Here is a 23,167-nt window from a genome sequence, read left to right on the forward strand (position 1 = left end):
GCACCACCTTTTAAATGGAGGTTGTGTTGTTTCTTAAGCATCCACAGCCAGCTTTGTTACAGAAGTCTTGGCTACAAGTCAATGTCTGAGTAGTCCTAGCAGATCCAAATAGACCGACAACCATGGCAAGATGTATATTACACAGTCTTTGCTGTCAAGAAGACAGTAAAGCAGATTCTGAGGTTTGAATTTTGCCTTAGTATGCTGTTTTGCTCTGGGTTGCAGCTCAGTCTAGTGTGAATGAAGCAAGACCAGAGCATAGTAAGAAAAACTGAAATATTGATAATTTTTCGTGGCACTTACAAAAAATATAGATAAAAATCCCTTGAGTCCAACACGTATGAAAATGTCTAACTGTAACAATGTAGAATGATCTTAAACTGCATAGACTTCTCAATAGGACTATGTGAGAGTTCCTCAGGGCTCACCTGAAACTGCACTTTGGCTACTGCAGTCAAAAAATATTTGATAGGTATAGATTTTTTGGCCAATATTATTAATTTTAGTATTTTGTTGCAAACTTGGGATTAACTTTTGTGAGCTTCCAATCAACGGGCAAACATTTAGTGGAAAATATAGAGATAGTTTTCTGATGCACTCCAAGTGAAACATCCCAACCTATCAACAGTGATTTTGCAGATTTTTCCTTATCCTTGTTCTCTTTATTTCTTATTTTGATTGTGGTGTCCTCAGATTGCACTTGTCTCCGTATTCCTTTGTGGTCCTTCCACCTGCCCTTCAGCTCTTCATGCCACTGAGTCAAATCAAAGACAAAACAATCAGACAGATTAAAATGCTCATCAGAAGCACCATTAACATCACAGAGTGCTGTGCGATGGAGATAGGTCTTTATCTCTGCACTGATTATGCAATCCTCTCCTGGTCCTCTTTCCGCGTTGTCTGTCTTTTACTTTCTCCCTCTCCAGCTGTACAAGCTTCTATTAGCATCTCATTACAAGCCATGCCAACACATGATTGGGAAATTAAATGTAGCTTACTTAATGCAAATGAATAATGCATGACCACCGAATGAAGCCTACAGGCAAGGTTGGGAGGGGTCGGTTCCCTCGAATATTGAGATTTTAAAAATACAGTAATTGAACATAGCCCTGTTTAAAGGATAAAGAACATGACAACATGAAGGCTACATCACGTATAGGCTGCTTGTCATTATTATTATTATTATTATTTTTTTTTATCAAATGCAATTTTTAACAGAATCCTTATAAAAGTACGTGCAAAGTACAATACTCTGGTATCGCCTGGTATTGTTTATTGAGTGTGTTCCTCTTTTTCCTATTAAAAAATGTAATTGTTTGCTTTGGCCCCCAAAAAGCAAATTAGCTCTTTTTTTGTTTATTACTTGTGGTTTTATTGGAAATTCAAGCTGTTTTCAAACACAAGTTTTTCCCAGAAATGGGTAACAATATGTAAAGAACATTCAGATGTATTTTTTATATATCTTTGATAATAGTAATAACAGTTTTCAATCAAGATTGGATGTCAAACATAAGCATATTGATGTTAATGAAAAATGTTGTATTGGCTTTGTTCTGTGAACCTCAGTATGTGCTCCAGCGTTGTTATGGCACACAAAGAGGAGACTTTGCATTAGATTACTGTAATAACCTAAAGGCATAATGAAATGAAGGCCCTCTGCAGGTTTTTAAGTTCATTTTAGCGGATATGGAGAAAGGAAAGCATGAAGAGAGATGCAATAAACTGCTGAAAGTGATGTCTAATGATCTCTTTGCCTCTTCAGCTGCAGGAGGCAGAGCGGCTTTAGGCAAGCAGCCATTTTGAAGGTGGCTTTCCATGGCTGAGATGAAAAGAACAAAAACGCTGATTCACTCGACACATCTGTGCAGCATTATGCAGCCTCTGTCTCCGCATCACCCAAAGGTTAAAGATAAAGCGCAGCTTCTTGCCCCTGTTGCACTGAGGTTGTCACAGTGATATAAAAGAACCACAGAGGGGAAGGAAATCAGAACCTCTGCTTATGCTGATTTGTGACTTTTTACCAGAGAAAACAACTTTCACTCTATTGGCCCCATTTTTATATTTGTATATTCATTTTTAATGGTGCTTTAATTGACGATCTTCTCCACAAATGCAGAAGGGATTACAAATCACTGCAGGTGTGCAGTATTCCCTTCAAAATCTGCTAATCAGTTATTATTTATTTAACCAGTCAGTCCATATAAGGACTGTTTGAACACATTATTTTGTTGTTTATCATAGTTAATAGGGAAGTTGCTGCATTAAAAGGTAGACTTTCAGCTTAATATATTTCTGCATTAGTATAAATATAGGTTTGAACACAGAACAGCTGGAAATTAACCAGGATGATCGAAGGTACTTGCAGAAATCCATAAAGCAATAAAAAAAAAACGTTCTTTTTGGAAGGTTTTGATAAAATTATTAAAAATGTTAAAATAATCTGCTTCTCTTTCATGCAGGTTCTTTTGGCTTTAACATAATGCTGTTTGTAGTGATTCAAACATGTTTATGAGAACTCTGTATGGTATTTTTAGCTGCATGTCAAGTAGTTGCAATTACAGTCTAAGCTTATGATGCTGTGCCAATAAATTTGTTTTCGTCTCAGTTAAGAGAGGTTTTGCAAATCTGTTAAATAACTGCCTGGCTGTCCTAGTTAGGATAATGGTTCTATGGTTAATCTTGTTTATATATACATTTTCAACAAGTTTAAAGTAAATGAATGCAAATATTTATATGTATAGTCATACTCACAGACATTATTTTCTTGCTATACTGTATTTACTGGGTACCAAGTGTTGACTTCTATTGATTTTCAATCATTTCCAAGCCTGCTATGCCATAACCCTTAACCTAATATTACCTTAACTTAAGCTCTAGTCACTCCCTAAACTTAAGAAAAAGAAAATCTAAGTGAGGACCTGCAAAATGTCCTCCCTTTGTTCCAAACAATCCTCAAAGAACTAAAGAACACACACACATGATATGTCCCACTAATCGTTACAGGAACCTTACATTGACTTCCACTTATTTGGCATTCATTTGTATGTACTAACCCAGATCCTAACCATTACCAAAATATACATAACCCTTAACCTTACCTAAACTCAACTCACAACTATGTCCTAAACCTAACCTCAAACCCGAGAAGATAACTTCTCCTCATGGGGACCAGTCAATGGTCCCCACAAGTACCTACAAGTCCCCCAAAATGTAGCATATTTCTGGGAATTTGTTTCCACTGGATAACAAATACATGGCCACATGCATGCACACACACAAGCACACACACACTTTCTCCTCTTGCCATATTAAGTGGGGACCATGTATTGACTTCTGTTGATTTTCAGTCATTTTTAACCCTCTCTATGCCCTACCCCTGACAATAACCCTAAACCTTACCATTACCAGTGCATACCTCACCCTGTGCTCTCTTCATCCTCTGACCGGGGAGCTGGCTCCGAGCTGGTCTGCCTGGCTGTGTCACCTTTTACATTTGCCTTTTGTATCTCTGCTTCTGTCTCTTTGAACCCCAGTCGACCTCGTCAGATGGCCACTCACACTGAGCCTGGTTCTGCTGGAGGTTTCTTCCTGTTAAAAGGGAGCCTTTCCTCTCCACTGTCACTACAAGCATGCTTAGTGTGAGGGACTGCCTTTGAGTCAATGAGTCGATGCAATCAGCTGGTTTTCCTTAGATAGAAAGCTGAATGAATTTAACTGTATGATCTGGTGAACTGTAAAGTGCCTTGAGATGACTTGGTTGTGAATTGACGCTATAGAAATAAACTGAATTGAAATGAATTGAATTAACCATTAACAAAATAGGAAGTGAGGACCAGCAAAATGGCCTCACTTTGATATAGCCCCCAGCCCTGCTGTTATTTGTATTTTCTCATAATCTTTACCTAGTGGTTCCCTAACTGGTCTCTCTTGGCCCCTATTCTTAAAAGTATCTCTGACAATTGTGGAATTTCCTTTAAATGCCACTTGGCAATGGCATTTTATTATTTTTAGACCTGTTTAACTTGATCTTCTTTAAAAAAAAAAAAGATTTTTAAAATGTTTTGATTGAAATAAACCCCATAGGTTCTGCTGAGTTAAAAGATTGGATTAGTTCTAGTCCATAATCACCTCTTACCTTCTGTGAAACATCAATTCAAAGTTTGCGGTGTATCTTCATTAAATAATTTAGTGGTTGTAGCCTTTTCTAACACTATCTGACCCTAACTTTGGGAAAATTCCTGTCTTGGCTCTTGATTTTAGATTTTTGGTCCTTTAGTTCAAAGAAAGTGATTTGACATCAGGGAGAAAATCTCTTAGTGTTGCACTCTATCTTTCCACCAGCAGATGTCAGCATTGTCTGCATGTATCATAGTGTTATGACAGGGGATGTGCTCAGCCATGATAAGAGGTCCACCACCCCTCCTGGAGCTCTCGCTCTTGTGAGGGACAAGCGATGTAAATATGGGGTGGGGCCAGATAACTGCTGACCTTGATGTGCTCATGGCAGCAGCTTATCAGCCAAGCTAGTCCAAGGCAGGAAAATCCTTGAGGGATGATGGAGAGGAGGGAACGTTTGACATTTGCTTCCCGACTGCCTGCTGTGGTTACATCATGGCTGACGAGCTACTCTCCAGCAGCAACAGCAGCGTAAATACTCCATTCCACTGTCGCTGGTGGGGTTTTTTTTTGTCTTGTGTGCCAGCCGAAGAAGACAAGTCCCGCAGCAGTTGGCATGGCGCCGCTGAAACCACACTATGTTGTGTTTTTCTTTTTTTTAAGGAGTGGCCACTGCACTGCAACATGATGTGCAAGATGTTTTAATTGGGAACACACCCCAACCCCATCCCCCAAACATTAATTCAGTATTGGATCATTTATAAAAGAATGTTTTTGAATAACCTAAATATTTAGGATAAAGTAAAAGAAAAATTGATTAGACACACTTAGATGATAGTCATGGCTTGGAAATACTTGTGTCCATGCTGACCTGTAAAGTCACTAAATTTGAAAATGCCTTAGTGGTGTTTACAATTTCTCTTAGTCATTACTGTTTTGAGGTAACCCTAACCCTCATTCTTTTTTATTTGTGCCAGACAGATACAACACTGATGTTCCCTGTTTACTACTGTGAATATAAGTGACAAGAAAGTGAGAGTAGGAGGGAATTTTCAGCTTGATGTTTAGAGTTAACACAGTTACCCGAAATAGGAAACGGAAAAAGCTGAGTCTTCCCATTTCAAAATGTAATGGTATTCTTATATCTATAGTATTTTTATTTAATATCTATACCAGTCTTAAACATATATAACAAAAAAAGAGGATTCTGACCACATTTATGTTTCAAAGCCAGCTTAACGGCATCTCTTTTTCTTTACTCAAAAATCAACCAGTGATCACAGGTGTTAAAATGGTGGTGGAGCAGCATTTAGTGCTTGACAGATTGATAGAGCGACATAATTCTAATGTGAAAAAAAAAATGGAAAAGAAATCTAAACATCTCTAGTTTGTAAAGGGAAAATTGTACACCAAGTCATCAAAAAAAGGAAAAAGAAAATTATTGGTTTTGTGTCTTTTATTATGCTCTATAATGTTCCACAGATGTCTACCTTCTATGGTAGCTGCAGTGGTAAAAAACAGTCCTCCGAGGACATTTATAGTAGAACAAGCAGTTCCTGCTCACACAACCACATTTAAGTAATCCCAGAGCTAATCTAGCAGACATCAAAAACATCAGCTGTCACAGAACTGATAAAATACAAAATCTCACAACACTCCCAGATTTTGCTCATAAAATCTCCAAAAAGTTCACATATTAAATCACAGATGACATTTTTTCCCAAGAGAGACTCAGTTCCCCTATTAAACTTAATCCATAGATACTTACATAAATGCTATTATTTTCACACAATGTTGTTTACCTCAGCTTATGTTATACAATAATAAACTACTTTTCTTGGTCAGGATTACCAACGTTCTGAAACAATATAGAAAATCTAAGAGGGAAATGCCTGCCTAATCATTTATATGCATTATAAACATCCATTAAATGTCCAGCAACTCTGTAAAAGCCTTAACGTAAATTTCTATACCACAGAAGTTTGGTAAAAGTTTGACTGCTGAAGATACACTCATCAGTTTTGCGCATAATTTCTTAAGTCCAGTTTTTGCAACGCTCTGGTTATTGTCAGGGATGTTGGATGATTGCGATTTCTCTTTAAGAAGATTTTAAAACACTTAAGAATGAAAGGACAGAAAGTTAGGGACCAATTTACAAAATATTTACAACATTTGGTATTTTCCAATTAATTAAAGAAATATGGAGTATATTTTCTTGAAGCTCTTAGAAATGAGATCCAATAGAAATATGAATATATTTACACATATTTTATATCTGTAATCGTTTTAGTAATAGGTTGTAGAAAAAATTGGGAAAATATGTGGATGCAGGAAAAAAAAACCTTAAAACCGTTTTAACCTGGATGTCTCTCCCCCTGTATTGTACCCTGTTTCTTGTCAACCTACTGTAAAAAAAAAAAATACGAGCCACTTGTACTGTAAAAACCTCCTAAAAAAAAAGTTTTAACTGACTTACATCCGTCTTAGACGGAGCGAATCTCTTTGGCCAGACTTATGTATTGCATCACTGGCCTTTATTGAGTAATCTCAGGTTTCTCACAAGAGGCTTTTTATAGCATCTCTTAGCTTTGTAGTGGAATGCAGTATATAAGAGCATTACCCATGTACTTTCTACACTTACTATTTGTGCCACCCTTGGTGGAGATGACTGCAATCAAGCATTCATTATTCTAGGCAACACATTTTTTACATAATTTTGAAGGAACTTTTGATCCTTCATTTGTTTTATTTTAGCCCCAGTTGGGTTTGACCTCAGAGTTTTCCACTGAACAAACCTTAAATCTCTTTATGTATTTTAATATAAAAGGAGATTTCTAGAAGTTTAAGTCCTCCAAGCCAGTAGGTGGTACACGCATGCCCACCAAATCTTGCTCCAACCTTCAAATGTACTGTTTGCCAAGCAGTTGTTTGGTGAAACATGTAACCTTCCTGTCCAAAAGTTAAGCGTTAACCTCCGTGTGACTTCTAAGCCTCTTTGCTTCCTTAACTCAGCACCAGTGCTCAAAAGCTTGACTGTTTACCCTTCTTTTGCTTATTTTTTGGGGCCCAAATCTTTGAAATGTAATGCCAAGAAGAAACGGTCCATACATCACTATCTCAACACTATCATAGAGCTACTTCAACCTGGTAATGCCTAAGCTCCTTCTCATTTGACTTCACCCTACTATTCCTTCGGATGCAGAATCATTTTCAACACTGGCATCGTAAATATTTATACTCTACACATCAAATTTTCTACAATTAGTTATGTATTTTTATTTTATTCCTTACCAATCTAGACATTGTTTGTGGATTTATTAGCTTTGAAACTTAATTACTTATATTAAAACATTGTAGCTGACCATTTCCAGGATTCTTCCATGGTTTTTCCCGATCGGACGAAAAAAACAGTTTCTTTCAGTTTCTTCCGGAAGAAATTTGGAATGTTTCAGTGGAAAGTTTTGTTTCTTTTGATGAATATTCTGCTTAAGCAGGCCCAAATCCAGTAATAACCTTGAGGTGGGGTTCGATATCTTTAAACCAGGTTGGTTTGGGGCATGAATTCATTTTCTACTCACCCCCATGCTGAACAACACTCTGGAGTACTTTTTTGATATCTCAAATGCATCTGGAGATCTGGGAGGCTTCTTGCTGTCTGCTGACATTCAAATAATGGAGGTCTATGGTGCCTGAGACAGAAAGGTCCATAAAAGTCCACAAAAAACGTGTCAATATTCCTCCATACTGCTCGTCCAATGTATTCCAAGTGTCCTGAGTGGGTAGCATCCATAATTTACTCGAAACAAAGTCATTTAGAATGTTTTTAGAGCATAAACAGTAGTGTATAGGATTTCCTGAAAGCGCGCGCCTGCGAGCTCACGACGCTACGGAAACCGGCAGACCAAACCAGATGAAAGTGCGCATTCAGCTCGGCAAAGAACTCATGCTCTTCCTCAACACTGAAGTCCTCAGACATTTTTATTTCGTTGTTTCTTTCTTTGCACAGGTAAACAGCACATTTCTTCTTCTACGCTTGCATTATTGGCAGAGCAGACGCTGAATGCGCACTTTCATCTGGTTTGGGGGTGAGTAGAAAATGAAGGCTAATCATGTTTTGGGTGTACTATTCCTTTAAAGAAAAAGAAAGCCAGTTGGTGTAATCTGAGTATATAAGAAAGTGTTTTCCTACCTTTTAAGGCTATTAGTAAAGTTATCACTTCTGTATTAATTACCTAAGTCCCTGATGGGGTTATATCATCTGTGGTAGTAGCACTAGACATCTTCCAGGCATGTGAGTAAAACTAGCAGCAGTTCAGCAGACAGGATGAATGAATGGTAGCCTGCGCGCACAGCTACCATTTATTCGACCGGCTTTCGTCCCCGCTCTGGCTCCCTGTTTTGACTACGTGCTGCACTGTACTCGACCAAAATCCCGGACGATTTTGAAATTCCCCCCAGACATTTTTTTTAGGTCTGAAAAGTAGGACATGTCCGGGAAAAAGAGAACGTCTGGTTACCCTATTAAAATGAAGCCAAACTTTCGATCGGTTTACGCGATGGGACAACAATTTTTTTGTTTCGCTTTTGTAGACTTACACCTGGTCATGCCGTACTTGCTTACTGAATGCCGTGTGTATAACTTGCATACAAAATAATTCGTGCTTCCCAGAGCCCTAGGCTCTGGTGCTGCCTGGAATCGATAAGAGAATAGTTAAGCAAGCTGTCAAACAGTGCCATGGAATTGGAACACACAGAACCGGTTCTGAACAGGAACCGGTTTTTGATTCCCATCCCTAGTTTTGGGCTTTCCAGATTAACGTAGACTCTCAGGATAGTAAGCAAACTAGAAATTGGTTTCAAAGAAACGCTGTATTATTTTTGACACAAATGGCTAATCTTTAGACTGAAATCTGTAAAAGGAGCTTAACCTTGAGGTTGCTAAGAAGCAGACTTTAAATGTATTGTGGAGGATTTTCACAAATTTTTTTAAAAGACCCACTCACTCCATAAAAAAAAAAAAAAAGAAAAAGAAAATGCATAAGCCCATTTCTTCACGTGTATGCTCTGTTTAAAAACTGCTATTCTCATAGCTCATTCAAGCTTACTGTGGCCGAACGTCTGCCCTAACCCATAGCTTTATAGCAAACTCAGTTAACAGACCATTCAGACAGGTAATCACTGCATTTTGCTCCCTTCTGGTCACGTAAATCCTCCTCCACTGCGCGGTCCCTGCGCTATCTTTGTTATTAGTTGCCGCTTAATGGCATTTGCAAGGAGATCTCTCCATGCAAAGCATTCTGGGATATATCAACCTGTTCTGCCTCCTTTCTTTTCTTCACTTTTTCACATATGATCCTCTGCCTTTTTTAAACAACCACACATATACGCTGAAAGTGTGCATGTGCAGAAAAAGATAGCTAACGGGGTGAGCATGTAGGACGGCCTTACGTAAACATATCACCAGAATGGTTGACAATTAAGAGGACCACTTATTTAGGTGATCCACCTGAAATAAAAGATCATCCTCTATACCTGAAAGGAAAATAGTAATTTTTTTTCAAGGAAATAGACAAAAATCTTTTTTAATTATGAGTGTGAGAGGTAGAATTGAATTTCACCAAATCCAAATATTTCCGTTGTTGTAGAAATACTTTTAATTAGCAGTAATGGTGTTTTTCTGTAGTCTGTTCTGTATTTGCTTTAAGCTTGGCTGGTTATAACTGATCCTGAGCGTCCACTGGGTCGTGACTTAGAGTCTTTCTGCCGTTCTTGCAGCACCAGGCAGCATCACTCAGGCATGACAATAAAATGCAGAGCATGAAATTAACTGTGCTTGCTGTTGGAAAAATCAGCACCCTCCATCTTCCCATGGCCCCTCTTCTTCGTTTCCCAGACATTCTCCCTGAATTCTGCACCCAGGCCGTTCTCAGGGTGTTACAGTGACAAAGCTGCATCACGGCGGCAAGCAGCGGCAAGGGCTCAGAGAAATACGTAGCCAACGGCTTAGATTTTTTTTCTCAATTTGTCGTGTCCCTGTTGGGCTTTGTTAAAATAAATGTATTTTTGATATTATCCGCAGCAGCGGGGCCTGTGCATTAACTGCAGGAGCACTCTTTGAGGGTGGCTTTGCTGCTATAATACTTGTAGCCAAGCCTTATTGACCGTACGGGCTTAAATCTCAGCACAAACACTGTGCAGCCTCTCCCCTCCCCAGTGACAGCCGGAGAGATGAGCCCCAGTGAACTGAGTAACGAGCTAATCATGAGCATCCCAGTAATAAATAGGTCTTGTTCATAGTCCACTAATCCCAGTCATTTAGTCGTGGTGGGGCTGCAGAAATCAATTACTGCAGCTGGAGCTTGATCTCTGCTTTCCAGCTGCACACATGTCCACACCTCTGACTCTAGAGACAGTGAGTGTCATTCTGGATCTGTTTCTAGATTTATTTTGTACATAATAAGCTTGCTTCTTGATTTTCGGTTTCTAATAATGAAGTCATCTACTATTTTTTTCTGTCTTTTTACTTTAATAGTAAGACTACCTTGAGATTTATTGTATAATTGAGTTCAGATCACTCAGGCCATCTCTATTGTGAGGATTTATGTCAAATTGATTTAACCAATGTGTTTAATCCATTGACTTTACTCTGAAATACTATCAAAGTGCACAAAGGGAAGAGGAGGGGGTGCTCTCTCAGAAAACAATTTGCCATCTGTGCTTAATGGCATCTGAAGGCCATCCAGCGATAGGCTCCGCGGGGAGCTGGCCTCGAGGTCCCCATGTTTGAACAGAAACACAGTAAATACCAGGAAAAACAAGATCCAGCCTTTTTTAACCTAACATTTAACCATCTGTGGAGGAAAAGTCAGAGGAGTTAAGACTGCTTTTCCCTTGCAACAGAAGAGCTAAACCAATGGATAACAATTAGCCAGGTGATTGCGACCTGCCTGCTTGAGAGTTGGCACATTTTCTGCTTCAATGTTATCAAAATTAAGATTAGTTAGTTAAGGAATCCGATGCTTTTTTTAGCTGTCAGTTTGACTAATTTTTGCCATTTTCATTCCCTCATTTCGCTGCCTTGCTTCCTCGGCCTCAAATCCATCCCATCATGATTCCTGCAGCTGTTTCTTTCCTTCAAATCACCATCTTAGTGCAGAGCATAAGTGTAGAGATACTGTGAGACGCTCTGCACCAACCCGTATCTCTCACAAATTAACCCTTGTGTCTCTATCACTAATTGTCCGTTTCCATGGTCTGCGCGTGCGCCGAGGTGGTGGGCGGTGGTGGGTGTCAGCCTATCTGTGAGCAGCGTTCCCCCTCCGGCTCTCAGGGAGCTGCATCGCTATGGTGATGTCATCCTCAAGCTTAGTGCACGCCCTCATTCAGCAAAGCTGACTGATTACTGGAGGAGAGCAGAAAAGAGGAAGAGCAGAGATCGATCTGATGATCGAACCATGAGATGACATCATTTTGGGTCTGATCAACTTCCAGATTAGTTTTCAGTCATAATCTTCCCCCCTAAAGGCAGACATGATAATGAGATAATCTGCAGCAAACAAGTATTCATGGGAATGAGCTGCAAGGTTCATACAGTTTAATCTCATCATCTGAATATAAAATATTACATTATTACATTTGAGTTTTTATTCTCTTTTTGTTTTCCATCAATTTTTTTCAAGTTTCTCTTTCCTAATATATGTAGTGTTATTTTGTTCTCACTCTTGTATTTTAAATTTTTTTTCGTACAGTTATGTTTACCATCCTTTCAATAAATTGAGGTACATTAACTATATCTGACTCTGCTAAAAAGAGATGCAGTCAAACAAATGATTTGTTTTATGGTTCTGACAAGTCTTTTCATTATGCTATTATTTGTGTCATTATTATTTAATATGTACTGTTAATAATTTTTGTTAAAATAAAAATATTCTTTGTATAAGTTTAATATGTTAATTTGTAGACATAACCTTTATATTTCTACTTTAAACAGTTTTTACAGTTGCATGCTGCAGTCCCTAATAATGGAGGGGTGTAGATGTATTGTATACACTGACTTATGATTAAAAATAACTCTTTTAAATTTAAAGTATGCACTTCTGATTTAACATCCATTTAGATCAGCATATTTTTCTGTCCTGCATGATCTGTTGAGGATGGTTCCTATGATATATATTCAGTTATTTGTGTGTTTAGTTTTTTTTTTTTTGTTGTTCATCAAATTTCTCTTTTTTTATATATTTTATTTTAAAAATCATTTAATCTGTAGATTAATAATCAGATAGCAAAAGGTTCCTTAAAGAAGACTTCTTGTAAAATTAAAGCAAGTGAAACTAAAAGGTTTCGAAATGAGGAGTTCTGGCTAGAGAATATGTACAGATTACTTTGATTTTAAATCTTAAATGCAAAATGTTAAAAAAAAAATTTTGTTGCAATTTTGGTGTAATTGCTGCTCTAAGTAGGTTTCTCTGTCAGCTAAAGACATGTTTTAGACTCTCTATACTACGTTTAACGATTAATCTATTACTAAATTAGTTGACGATTGTTTCAATAATCTATTAATTATGATTAATCCAATTAATTGTTTCAGCCCTAATTTATATATATGTTAAAGATGAAGAAAATGGTATTTAGTGTGTTTAAACTCAGGTTTTTTTTGTTTTTTTTTTCTCAAAATGGAAATGATTTTTTTTTCATGATTGCAGTTGGGATTTAAATGTAGTTGTAGTATTGTTAATATTAAAAATGCTTTACAGTAAAATGTCATTGATTTGATTTTTTGAAATACCTTCCTTTCCATTTTTTTGTACTTTGAGAAACATAATTTATTCCAGGCAGTGTTTTTGGTGCTAAAGGAGCGCTCAATGCTCTCCAGTTTGAGAAGGTGGCCTGCTGTAAATAAATCCAATGCTCTTCTTAGCAAAAAAAGGCTCATCTGGTAATCTCTGGTGACTTGTTTCTGTCATTGCGTTGTCATCATCGGCCAGATGACACTGGTGTCAAACGCTCCTCTGGGAGTCAGCTGTGCATGCGTGTGTGAGTGTGTGTCTGTGGGGGGGGTGGGGTTACTGGGGTTAAGGGGAGCTAATTTCACGCCTTTTTATTTGCACGGGTCTCAGGAGACAAACTCTCTATAAGCATTATCACATCCAGCTGGTTCAAATGGGACAGACGGGACGGGACCAACACACACAGGCTTTGTGTTTGTCCCTCTTCTGTCTCACAGTGATGATGCCTTCCAGCATAAGTCACATACATAAAGAAACTATTATCATTTTTCTATTTGTGGAGGAGGAAAGACTTTAGTTAGTATTTGACCCCCTTTGCATAAATTTAAAATTTCCCCCCGATCTTAACAAAAGAACCAACTTGAATCTTTCAAGATTTTTTATTTTTTATTTTTTTTACTTGGGACAATTTATTTGAAAATGCTAAGAAGAGGTTATGAGTTTTACACAATCATTTTATTTGGTTACTCCCTCTCCTTTTAGGTGCATCGGCGATCAGCAGAGCGTCTTCGAGACTTGTGTTGTGCCAACAGGGGCACCTTCATCAAAGTGGGGCAACACCTCGGTGCTTTGGACTATCTGCTGCCCGAGGAGTATACCTCCACCCTGAAGGTGCTCCACAGCAGAGCTCCTGAGAGCACCATGGAGGAGATTCAGCAGGTCATCAGAGAGGATCTCGGAAAGGAGGTAAAACCAGTTAGATACAGTATACCCTTCAGCTGAACAATTATGGCAAAGATTTGAAGGTTAACTTTTAGCACTAGACACTAAAACAGGACGTTTCTGCTTGTTTGATCGTCAGTCAGTTTTCTTGTTTATCAATAGTGATAAAGAGAGGGATACAGCTTTATAAAATGTATGCTTAAATTGTTCTTTATAATTTTATTTTTTTTTCTTCAATCCAATAAGAAAATGTGTTGGATTAAAACCCTCATTACATATAAAGTTTTGTAAAACCAAAGATTACTGGGTAAAAATCAGAAAAAAACACACCAGACACATTACGGCATGCTTTACTTTTTACTTTTTCTTTAGAAAAATGCTTCTGAAAAGCTAAATTCATATTTTGCTTTATATATATATATGTATATATCTCTTTACCTGTGGTGAAAATAAAACAGGATTGCTGTGAAAATGAATACTAACCTAAATCTTGACTTTTTACACTGGATCCTATTGCATGTTTACACCTCCTCTTTACCAATCAGTTTTTCTCAGATTGTGCTATTCAGAAATTCCCTTGTCAAATCCATACGGATTTGATGTTAAGTTAAGAAAGCACAGGTTTAAATATAAATTACACTGCAGTTAAAGCAAACTGAGAGTTGCATTAACCAAAGTACTCTGAGGGTTTTATTCTCTGCTAAAGGAAAGCGTGACTTCGAGCTCCCAATTTCCTTTAATGCACTTACATTTGCACTTTTTGGCACTTGAGGCTTCTTTATCACCAGCTCTGATTTGGTGTTAAATGTGCGCTTGTCTGTACATGTGCTCTTTGTGGCTTGCAGGGGGAAAAAAAGGGCAAATAAAGCAGAGCTGGAGCAGTCTGACATTGTGTCCTTGCTTGGTTTTATAAGCTGAAAAAGCTGTTACAGCTATTGGCACCGAGTGCGGTGTTTGCTCTCAAACCCAGTTGTTATGACAGCCTTTTAGGGCCTGCAGGAGGCCAGGCAATTATTCTGTTATACTCAGATACACAGGTCCTCTCCTAACGCATACTGGGTACTAAAGAAGTGGACTTATTGTGCCCAGTTGAGGAACATCGAATCAGCAACATCGGTAGTAAAGTTAATTGTCGTCCCCCTGCTTTGTAGAAAGGTTGATATAATCTCTGGATGTGAACTGTCAGTAATTGTCAGGTTTGGACTGAACATTTTGTTGTTGCTTCGAAAGAAACCAATTCGCTTCATTGAAGAAACTGATGAAGCCTTTATAGAAATGCATGTTTCACTTAGATTTTTCTATATTTCCATTAAATCAGATGTAACAGTTTCACAACAATTATAAGCTCAACACAATGCAGGGCAGCCTTAACATGTTCATTTTCCTACACTACTCATCTGCCTTGGATCACTTTGGTGTGGTAAGCTTTTACACTGCTGGGTGTCTCAGAGGGACATTTTATTTCCTTATGTTCTTTACCATTAAGGTATAGTTGGCGTTAAATCTGGGGAATTTAAACACCATGAACCTACTCTAAACTTGTTAAACTCAATGCCTGAGACATTTTTTTGGTTTACAACAGGACACATTTTACTACTGAGGGAGGCTACAGCTTTAGGTACATGAATGAACGGGTGTGTGTGTCCTGGGAGGCACCGATCCACATTTTGGTCTCTTGTAATCCGGATATTATATGCAGATCTTGGTACATTTTGCAACACCTAAAGCTTTCTTTTGGTGTATTGGCTGACTGAATTTACCTCTTAAATTAGGGAGGGGTTCTTCTGTTCAAGAGATTTTTAAACCAACTTAAATTTATTATAAAAATACACTGGATAAATCTGCCACTATGCATTGTGCCCGTTTTCACTAATACCACTTCTAGAATTTTCTTCAATATGGCGACCAGTATTGATATTATCTCTAGTTTGCATCAATGTTGAGCAAAGTGGAATATTAGATTTTTTTTTTAGATTAGATTGAACTTTATTGTCATTACACAGGTACATGTACAAGGCAACGGAATGCAGTTTAGATCTAACCTGAAGTGCAATAGCAGCAAGTGCAGGATAAATAATGGTTCCATAAATACAGGACTTGGAAGAATATGAGAAAGTAACCTCATAAACTCTAATTTCTAGACCCAGTTCAGTAACAAAATTATTTTTGTGAATATCAAAAAAACACTATTTGAACATTTATACCTATTTGTATGCTTGGACGATGAGAAGCAAACTAAAATGGATGATAAAAAGAAACTGAGCAAAATGAAAAATGTTCTCATAAATCAATTTTGAAGACCAACTCAAACTGCCTGACTTGTACTGTCATTGACCTTAGAAATCCCTAACAATGAGCATGCAATGACAATGTTGAGGTGAAATTCCCTTTTTATAGGAAGAAACCTCCAGCAGAACCAAGCCCAGTGTGAGCAGCAGAAGGCCTTTCCCACTGAATCCTGGCCCAGGGGCTTTTAATGGAATTAGCTTTCTCTGACAGTGAAAAAGCATGGCTTTTATGTTCAGTGGTCTCTCTGAACTCTGCTGAGATATGGTAGTTGTCCAATGTGGGTGTCCTTGTTTTACTTTGTGATTCTGTTCAAGGTGTACCTGCCTCTTGCAGAAGATTAACACAATTCCCCAGAATTCATGTGAGGATAGGCAATAGATAGATAGATAACATGACATATCTGACTGTAAGAGTCCACAGTCATCGGCACCTGTTCTATGAAAAGGTTGGGTTAGTTATGTGTGTCATAGAGCTATCCAGATAAATAGCTAGACCCAAGGTCTTCATTGCAGAATCTTCCAACAAGCATCAAAATATCTTCACAAGTTTACCGTTCTCTTATATTGGGTATTAGAGCCATGTTTACTGAAGGCAAATGGAGATTTCACCATATGATGTTAAAAAAAGGAAAAAAAAAACATTATTGATCAGACCAGGACACCTTTTTTTACTCAGTTGTCCTCTTCTGATTGACATGTACCCGTTGTTGAAATTTTGTATGGTGTACCTGAGCCTGCACGGCCACCCAGTCTACTGCATGGTCGAAGGGGGGGACAGTAGCATAGGATAGAGGAGTTTTTCCTAAAAACAGAGTTGACTAATTTAGCCCCTGCTCTGCTCCATAGCTCACTCTTGTCATTGGGCAAGATAGTTTACCTACTTCACCTACTGATGTTAGGTCAGAGGGCCCGTTGGCGTCTGTGAAGGGCAGTCTTGATTCTGTCGCAGCTGTGGCCTACCACCATCAGTGTGTAACTGTGTGCGTGAATGGCCGAAGGAGCTCAAAAAATAAAAAAAAAGTCGTAGGGAAGTTGTATTTAAATTTCAAATCATTCTGGCTTAAACATGTATATAAAGGTACTCTTTATCAGACCATATTTTCCCAAAACTCTCCTCCTCCTGCATGTTTCCGCTATCCATAACGTTCCTTGACATTGTCGTTGCTAAGTACTACTTCGTCCCAATGTAATTTCCCATTGGGAACCTACTAGCACCAAGTTGCTAACTGGTTAGCAAGATGCTTCTGGGACACCGGCCACAACCAAACATGCTTGCAAACCTTCCGCCACCATAATCCCTCCCCCTTGATAATCGACCAGTCACATTCACTTTATTAACATGTGTAGTCGGGCACCACTCGGGAGAACTCAGAAGTGCAACCGTTGGAACAGCTGCTTCCCTATGACTTAAAAAAACACAAACAAAAAATGCATGAGAGCGCACCCACGGAGGTATGAGGGTTCAGAAAGAGCCCTGCTCACCCCTTACCTTCTGCCTTGCTGATATTAAAGGCTGGATTACCTCTAATATCTTGGAGCTAAATTGCCACAAAACAGAGATGGTGCTGGTAAGAACTAAATCAGTTTTAACCAAGACGGACGGTTTCTCTCTTTCAATTTGCAGTTCCACCGTCTCTCCTAAGGTCAAGAGTCTGGGTGTCATCCTCTGTAGCTTCTCTCATTCACCTTCCACATCATTAACATTTCCCGTTCTGCATATCTGTACCTGCGAAACATTCGTCTTCATCCGTCTTTCTCTGCTCTCTGCTTCTGTTCATATCTGTAGCCTTCTCACCTCCCTCATTGATTACTGCTTCTCTCTTCTTTTTGGTCTTGATCCGAAATCTCTCCATTAGGTTTAGTTGGTCCAGAATTCAGCTCTTTTACTTACCAAAACACTCATACATCATCAAATCACCTCAGTCCTACAGGAGCTTCACTGACTTCCTGTCAGATTCAGAGTTCAGTTCAAAATCCTCCTGTTTGCTTTCAAGCACATCCCTAATCTAGCTCCCCCATAACTCTCAGATCTCTTCAGATTGGTATCTCCTGATACCTCCTGCCTGCCTTATCGCCATGGGTAGTAGAGCTTTTTACCGCTCTCTCCCAAACTCTGGAATTCACTCCCTCTTGATATTCATAATACTGATACTTTACCTTTGTCTGAATCTAAAACTAATATGCGGGTTCTGAAATTCACTTTAAATAAAATGTATTATCATAATTTTTATATATATAGAGAGAGAAGGAAGCAGTTCTAACATCTAGGCTAATTGATAGTAGCACTTGATTTCTGAACTCTGTATACAGCAGCACACCTGCAGCATCTCCAACATTCAGAAGAACTTCTGTAAAGCTCTCAGAGGAAAAAAAGAAATCACAAATTACAAGTTTCATCTTATATTTTATATCTGTACATTTATTCAAGTCCTCCTCTAATGCAAAACCACTAGATAATATTTTTCTCAGGCTTTTTACAAAAGGTGCTCATTGGGTTTGATTTCTCCTGCTATCTGCATGGGGTCTCATTATCCCTGAAAAGGCAATGATACAAGTCTTGTATGTAGAAAGCAGGGCGAATGGGATGAATCAGCCCTCCTCCCTCCCAAAGTGGCTGGGAAAGAAGCAACGCTGATGAGCTGTACCAGGCAGCTCCGGAGTGGAAGCGTCGGCCGCTCCGGCATCATTTCCTTTTCACCGCACATGTTTCTTTTTTACATCATGGCCTTTTTGTCATGTAGAAGCATTGAGTGCGGTGCGCGCCATTTCCAGCACCATTTGTAGCAACATATGTATTCCCACTGTGCACAGATCTGGCTGCAGCAAACCTGCTGAAAAGCCCAATATGCACAATATGTTTTACTAAACTGGGTCCAGGATGAATGTCACACTTAGCTGCTTCTAAAGGCGTGACCTAGGAGAACATGACCACTATATGGCTGTCCAAGTTGGAGTGTGTGGGTGTGAGGACATCTGTGGCGTTTCAGGAAGTGGAGGAGGAATGTTGTTCCCAAACTGATAAAAATCCCAAATAAGCCACCAAATGAAACCATACACCTACGTAGGAAGATTGTTTTGGAGATACCCTGATCATACCCGCAAAATATTTGAATTATCTTAACTTTTTTACTATCTATGTTCATTTTGCATCATACGGGAGAGATCAATAAGTTATTTATTAATCCAAAAATCCAAATATGACTCACAGAAATGCAATGCAAACTAATGCATTCTGCACTTATTTTTTATTTTGCTATTCTTTGCATAAATTATATTTGGATGAATTTTCTCAGGAATCTTCTGGCAATATAGGAAGCCTACTTAAGTATTTAATATTTAAGACCTAGGAAAGTCAATGTGGCTGTTTTCATTATACACCAATGCAGGTCAACAAGGGTGTGGATATTTGTCTGTATGGCTTTGAGGTTTACATTAAGATTCCTTGAAAGGGCTGTTAGTTTCCAACTTCTGCAGAGCAATCTCTCCTTCCTGCCTCCGTTTTTCTCTGCTCTGTAATGATTTATGTATTTTCAGCCAGCTGGGGCTGTGGCTCACTGCCAGCAGCCAAACTGGCCACCTTTCCTCAGTGACACAGACACCGATGTGTTTCCATCCAACTGTGAGGCCTCGGGGGCCATTTTATTTGTGCCATAACTCATTTCAGTGAACGTATGTCACTGAGGGTCTGCCCCATGGGAGCAGGGCCTGATTGCATGCATTACCATGTTTATTAACTCCAAAGCTGAGTTCAACATGAGTGTTGAGTGTATGGCAGAGAGCTGCAAATATTCATAGTATTCCATCCTCTCTTAGATTAAGTTGATGTTAGTTTTATAATTCTGTCTGATTTAATTTTGCTGGGATTTCCGAGAGCTCAGGCTGCTGCTTAAAATGATGGGCTCATCTGAGAAATTACACGTTTTCTTAAACCATGAAAGGACTTTTGGCGTGTCAGATCCCTCCGGATTGTTGATGTTGTCCTGTGTAGACACTGGTGGGTGCAGACAATTTCATTCCATTTAGCGTATTTGCATAATGAATAGCTCAGCTGAGGCCGCACAGCAGCTCCTGCTGGATGTATAATTTAATATCTGGTGGCATCTTCTGCAGGGCTCATGTTCTGTCTGTACCTGACGGGCCAACATCGTGTTCAAATTAGCCTCTTTTCATGTTACCAAACAGCAGGGGAATCTTCTCTCTTTATGGATTGTTTTGAAACAGGACAACGAAATATAAGTTTGTTTTAAGACTTTAGCACAGGTTCCTCTAGCAGCATTTTTTGCTAAGTTATAAAGAACAATGCATCGAGTGAAGAACACTGAATTTCTTTAAACATTCTATTTCCACAGCTAAGATGACACAAAATTGATATTTTTAAATGTTGTAGTATACGACTATAAAAGCAAACAAAAAACATGAAAGGAGTGTAAAACTAATCGAAAGAAAAACAAAAGTGCAAAACAGATTTAAACTAAAAAAGAGAATCTGAAAATTATTTTTAACAAATCAGCCTGATCTCATACTTCACTATGCGACTAAAGATCTGATTCACAGATTTAAGTTTAAGCCACATATTTGTCATATATTACTGGCCTACTTACATTTACTGCCTCCTTAGCAAATAACCAAGCTCTGATGAGGCCTCTGAATAAACCAATTATTTGAATCAATTGATTTAAATCAGTACAGCATCTAAACATACAAACCATATCACTGAAGACTGGCTTTGGACACCAGTGATTTCTTGAACACTCCTATCAACAGACCCAAATATCTCTTTGGGACTCTATACAAGTTCCCTGATTCCACACATGACTTCATTTAAAAAACTTTAGTGTAAAATTAAGTTGGGGGCAGGAGGGCCTTTCCAGTTATTTGCTTGATTCGACACTAAAGTACTACAAGAGGAAGCCTGAAGATTAAAAGCAATTAAAATAATCATCTAGAGTTTGATACGACCATTAACCAAATACTAACCCAGGACATAGAAGTCTAAGCAAAAACACCCTGGGAAAGAAATAAAGATGCCTTTTCATTGCTTAAACACAACCTGGTTGATAAAACAGACGGAAACTTACTGTTTTGGTAAATGGCCTGTACTTATACAGCGCTTCTTTTTTCAAATCAGGAGACTTGACCAGAATGCTTTAAACTACATTCAGTCATTCACGCATACACTCACTCACTGATGGTGGCAAACTACATTGTAGCCACAGCTGCCCTGGGGCTCGCTGACAGAAGCAAGGCTGCCATACACTGGCGCCACGGGGCCCTCTGACCACCATCAGCAGGCAATGCAGGTGAAGTGCCTAGCCCAAGGACACTGAAAGACAGAGTTTGAACCGTCAACCCTCCGATAGCAGGGCAAACTCACTGTCGCCCCAAACCTACTGTTTAACTAAGACACATTCTACCTAACTACCCAGCTCTCATCCTTTATTTTGGCTTTGTTTCTTGAATTGATATAACAGGAAAACTTATTTCTATCTATATCTATGTCTACAGTTAAGTGATTAATTTGTCGATATTTATAATCATATTTTCTTCTCTTTTTTCTCTTCATAGATTCAGTCAAAACTAGAAGCTAAAGACAGCCCTACAAACCATTTTTGGAAAATATGAGCATTTACAGTTACTGCAGTTCAAAAAATTGGAAACATAATCTGCTGTTATACATTTGGGATGTTGTTTCCAAATACATTGTTAGTCACAATATGTCCTTAGGATGCATTTAACTGTTAACATTGTTGTATATGTCAGTAAGTAGTTGCTGCAGGCCTTAGGGAAAACAATTTTCTTGAGGCTGTATGTAGCGTTTTCCTTTAACTGAACAGATTTGTCTCCATGAAGCAGGAAAGCTTGGGGGCAATTCTCAGATTCCCAAGTACACAATAAGTCGTTTCTAATAACCAAATGTCCCTGGGGAAGTCTGTTTAACCTTCAAACCTACACACTAATTACTGTGTGTGTTCTGGGAGTCCACAGAGAGCAGTGGAAGCTAATGAGGGACCACCTATGCTCTGAGGACAAACTGGGGGCTGAATGCTGTGATACAGACATGCTGGTGGACTGAGGGGATCAGACAGCAGCCTCTGATCTCTACACTCATGGTTAACTCTATAGATGGTGGCGTTTCATTGGGCAACACACCTCCTTCTGAACTTTAACTAGACCTGCAACAATGAAAACATGAATGGGATTACACATTAATATACACACAATATGGGTAGCTAATCTTGTTTAATGCCCATCCCCCTATTACAGATATTTCAAGAGGAAAAGTCTAAGTTGCATATTTTAGAAAAATCTATTTTTTAACTTTTGCATTGGCATTTTCATTACCAGACTGGGAGTTAAAATGTTTGCATTTTTTTTTGTTCTCCTGCAGCTTTCGGAGTTGTTTGTTTCATTTGAGGAAAAGCCTCAGGGTGCAGCGTCTTTAGCGCAGGTCCACAAAGCAGTCCTGCATGATGGCAGAACCGTAGCCATCAAGGTCCAGCACCCAAAAGTTCAGCGACAAAGCTCCAAGGATATAATGGTGATTGAGGTGAGAATTGCTGTTTTATATCTGTCTGTGCACACCTGCATGTCAAAACTATATAGCCATGCATTCTGTATCTGTGTAAACTTTACCATGTTCGATTTACAAAGGATTGCAGACAATAAAGTCTCATGTTCATAACAAAACAGAACTACACTTGGGAAAATAACCATGCATACACATGTAAGGATAATCTAGAATTATCAGCTCAATTTACATACATGTTTATAGAAAAAATTGCAGGGGTTGGAGAACCTGGAAACAACTCACATGCACAGTGTGAGCTTGCCAGCTTTAGACAAAAAGCCTCCAAAAATACTTTGTGTAGGTATAAGGTGCTAATCTTAAGACCCTGTGCAGTCCAACAATAGGTATGCTTCTTTTACAGTATGTTTTTATGAACTAAAACAGGGTTAAGAGTTTTTACCTTGTAGTATCCTTTATATACTAATAACAATGCATTAAATACAATACAATTCAATTCAGTTTATTTATATAGCGCCAAATTCACAACACATGTCATCTCAAGGCACTTTACAGTTCAACCAGATCAT

At 38.6% G+C, this 23,167-nt stretch overlaps 1 protein-coding gene across 1 annotated transcript in view; it reads left to right on the forward strand.

The window, feature by feature from the left end:
* The window catches only part of adck1 (aarF domain containing kinase 1), a 61,873-nt gene that overhangs the window by 14,543 nt on the left and 24,163 nt on the right, over positions 1 to 23,167 (forward strand). Inside the window, exons 3-4 of the mRNA XM_015381843.1 lie at positions 13,605 to 13,808; positions 22,461 to 22,619. Of these exons, the coding sequence (XP_015237329.1) occupies positions 13,605 to 13,808; positions 22,461 to 22,619 (363 nt within the window). The remainder of the gene's footprint in view (positions 1 to 13,604; positions 13,809 to 22,460; positions 22,620 to 23,167) is intronic.

This window comes from Cyprinodon variegatus, unplaced genomic scaffold (genome assembly GCF_000732505.1).
Source record: "Cyprinodon variegatus isolate N-32 unplaced genomic scaffold, C_variegatus-1.0 Scaffold243, whole genome shotgun sequence".
In the NCBI taxonomy this organism is placed as follows: Eukaryota; Metazoa; Chordata; class Actinopteri; order Cyprinodontiformes; family Cyprinodontidae; genus Cyprinodon; species Cyprinodon variegatus.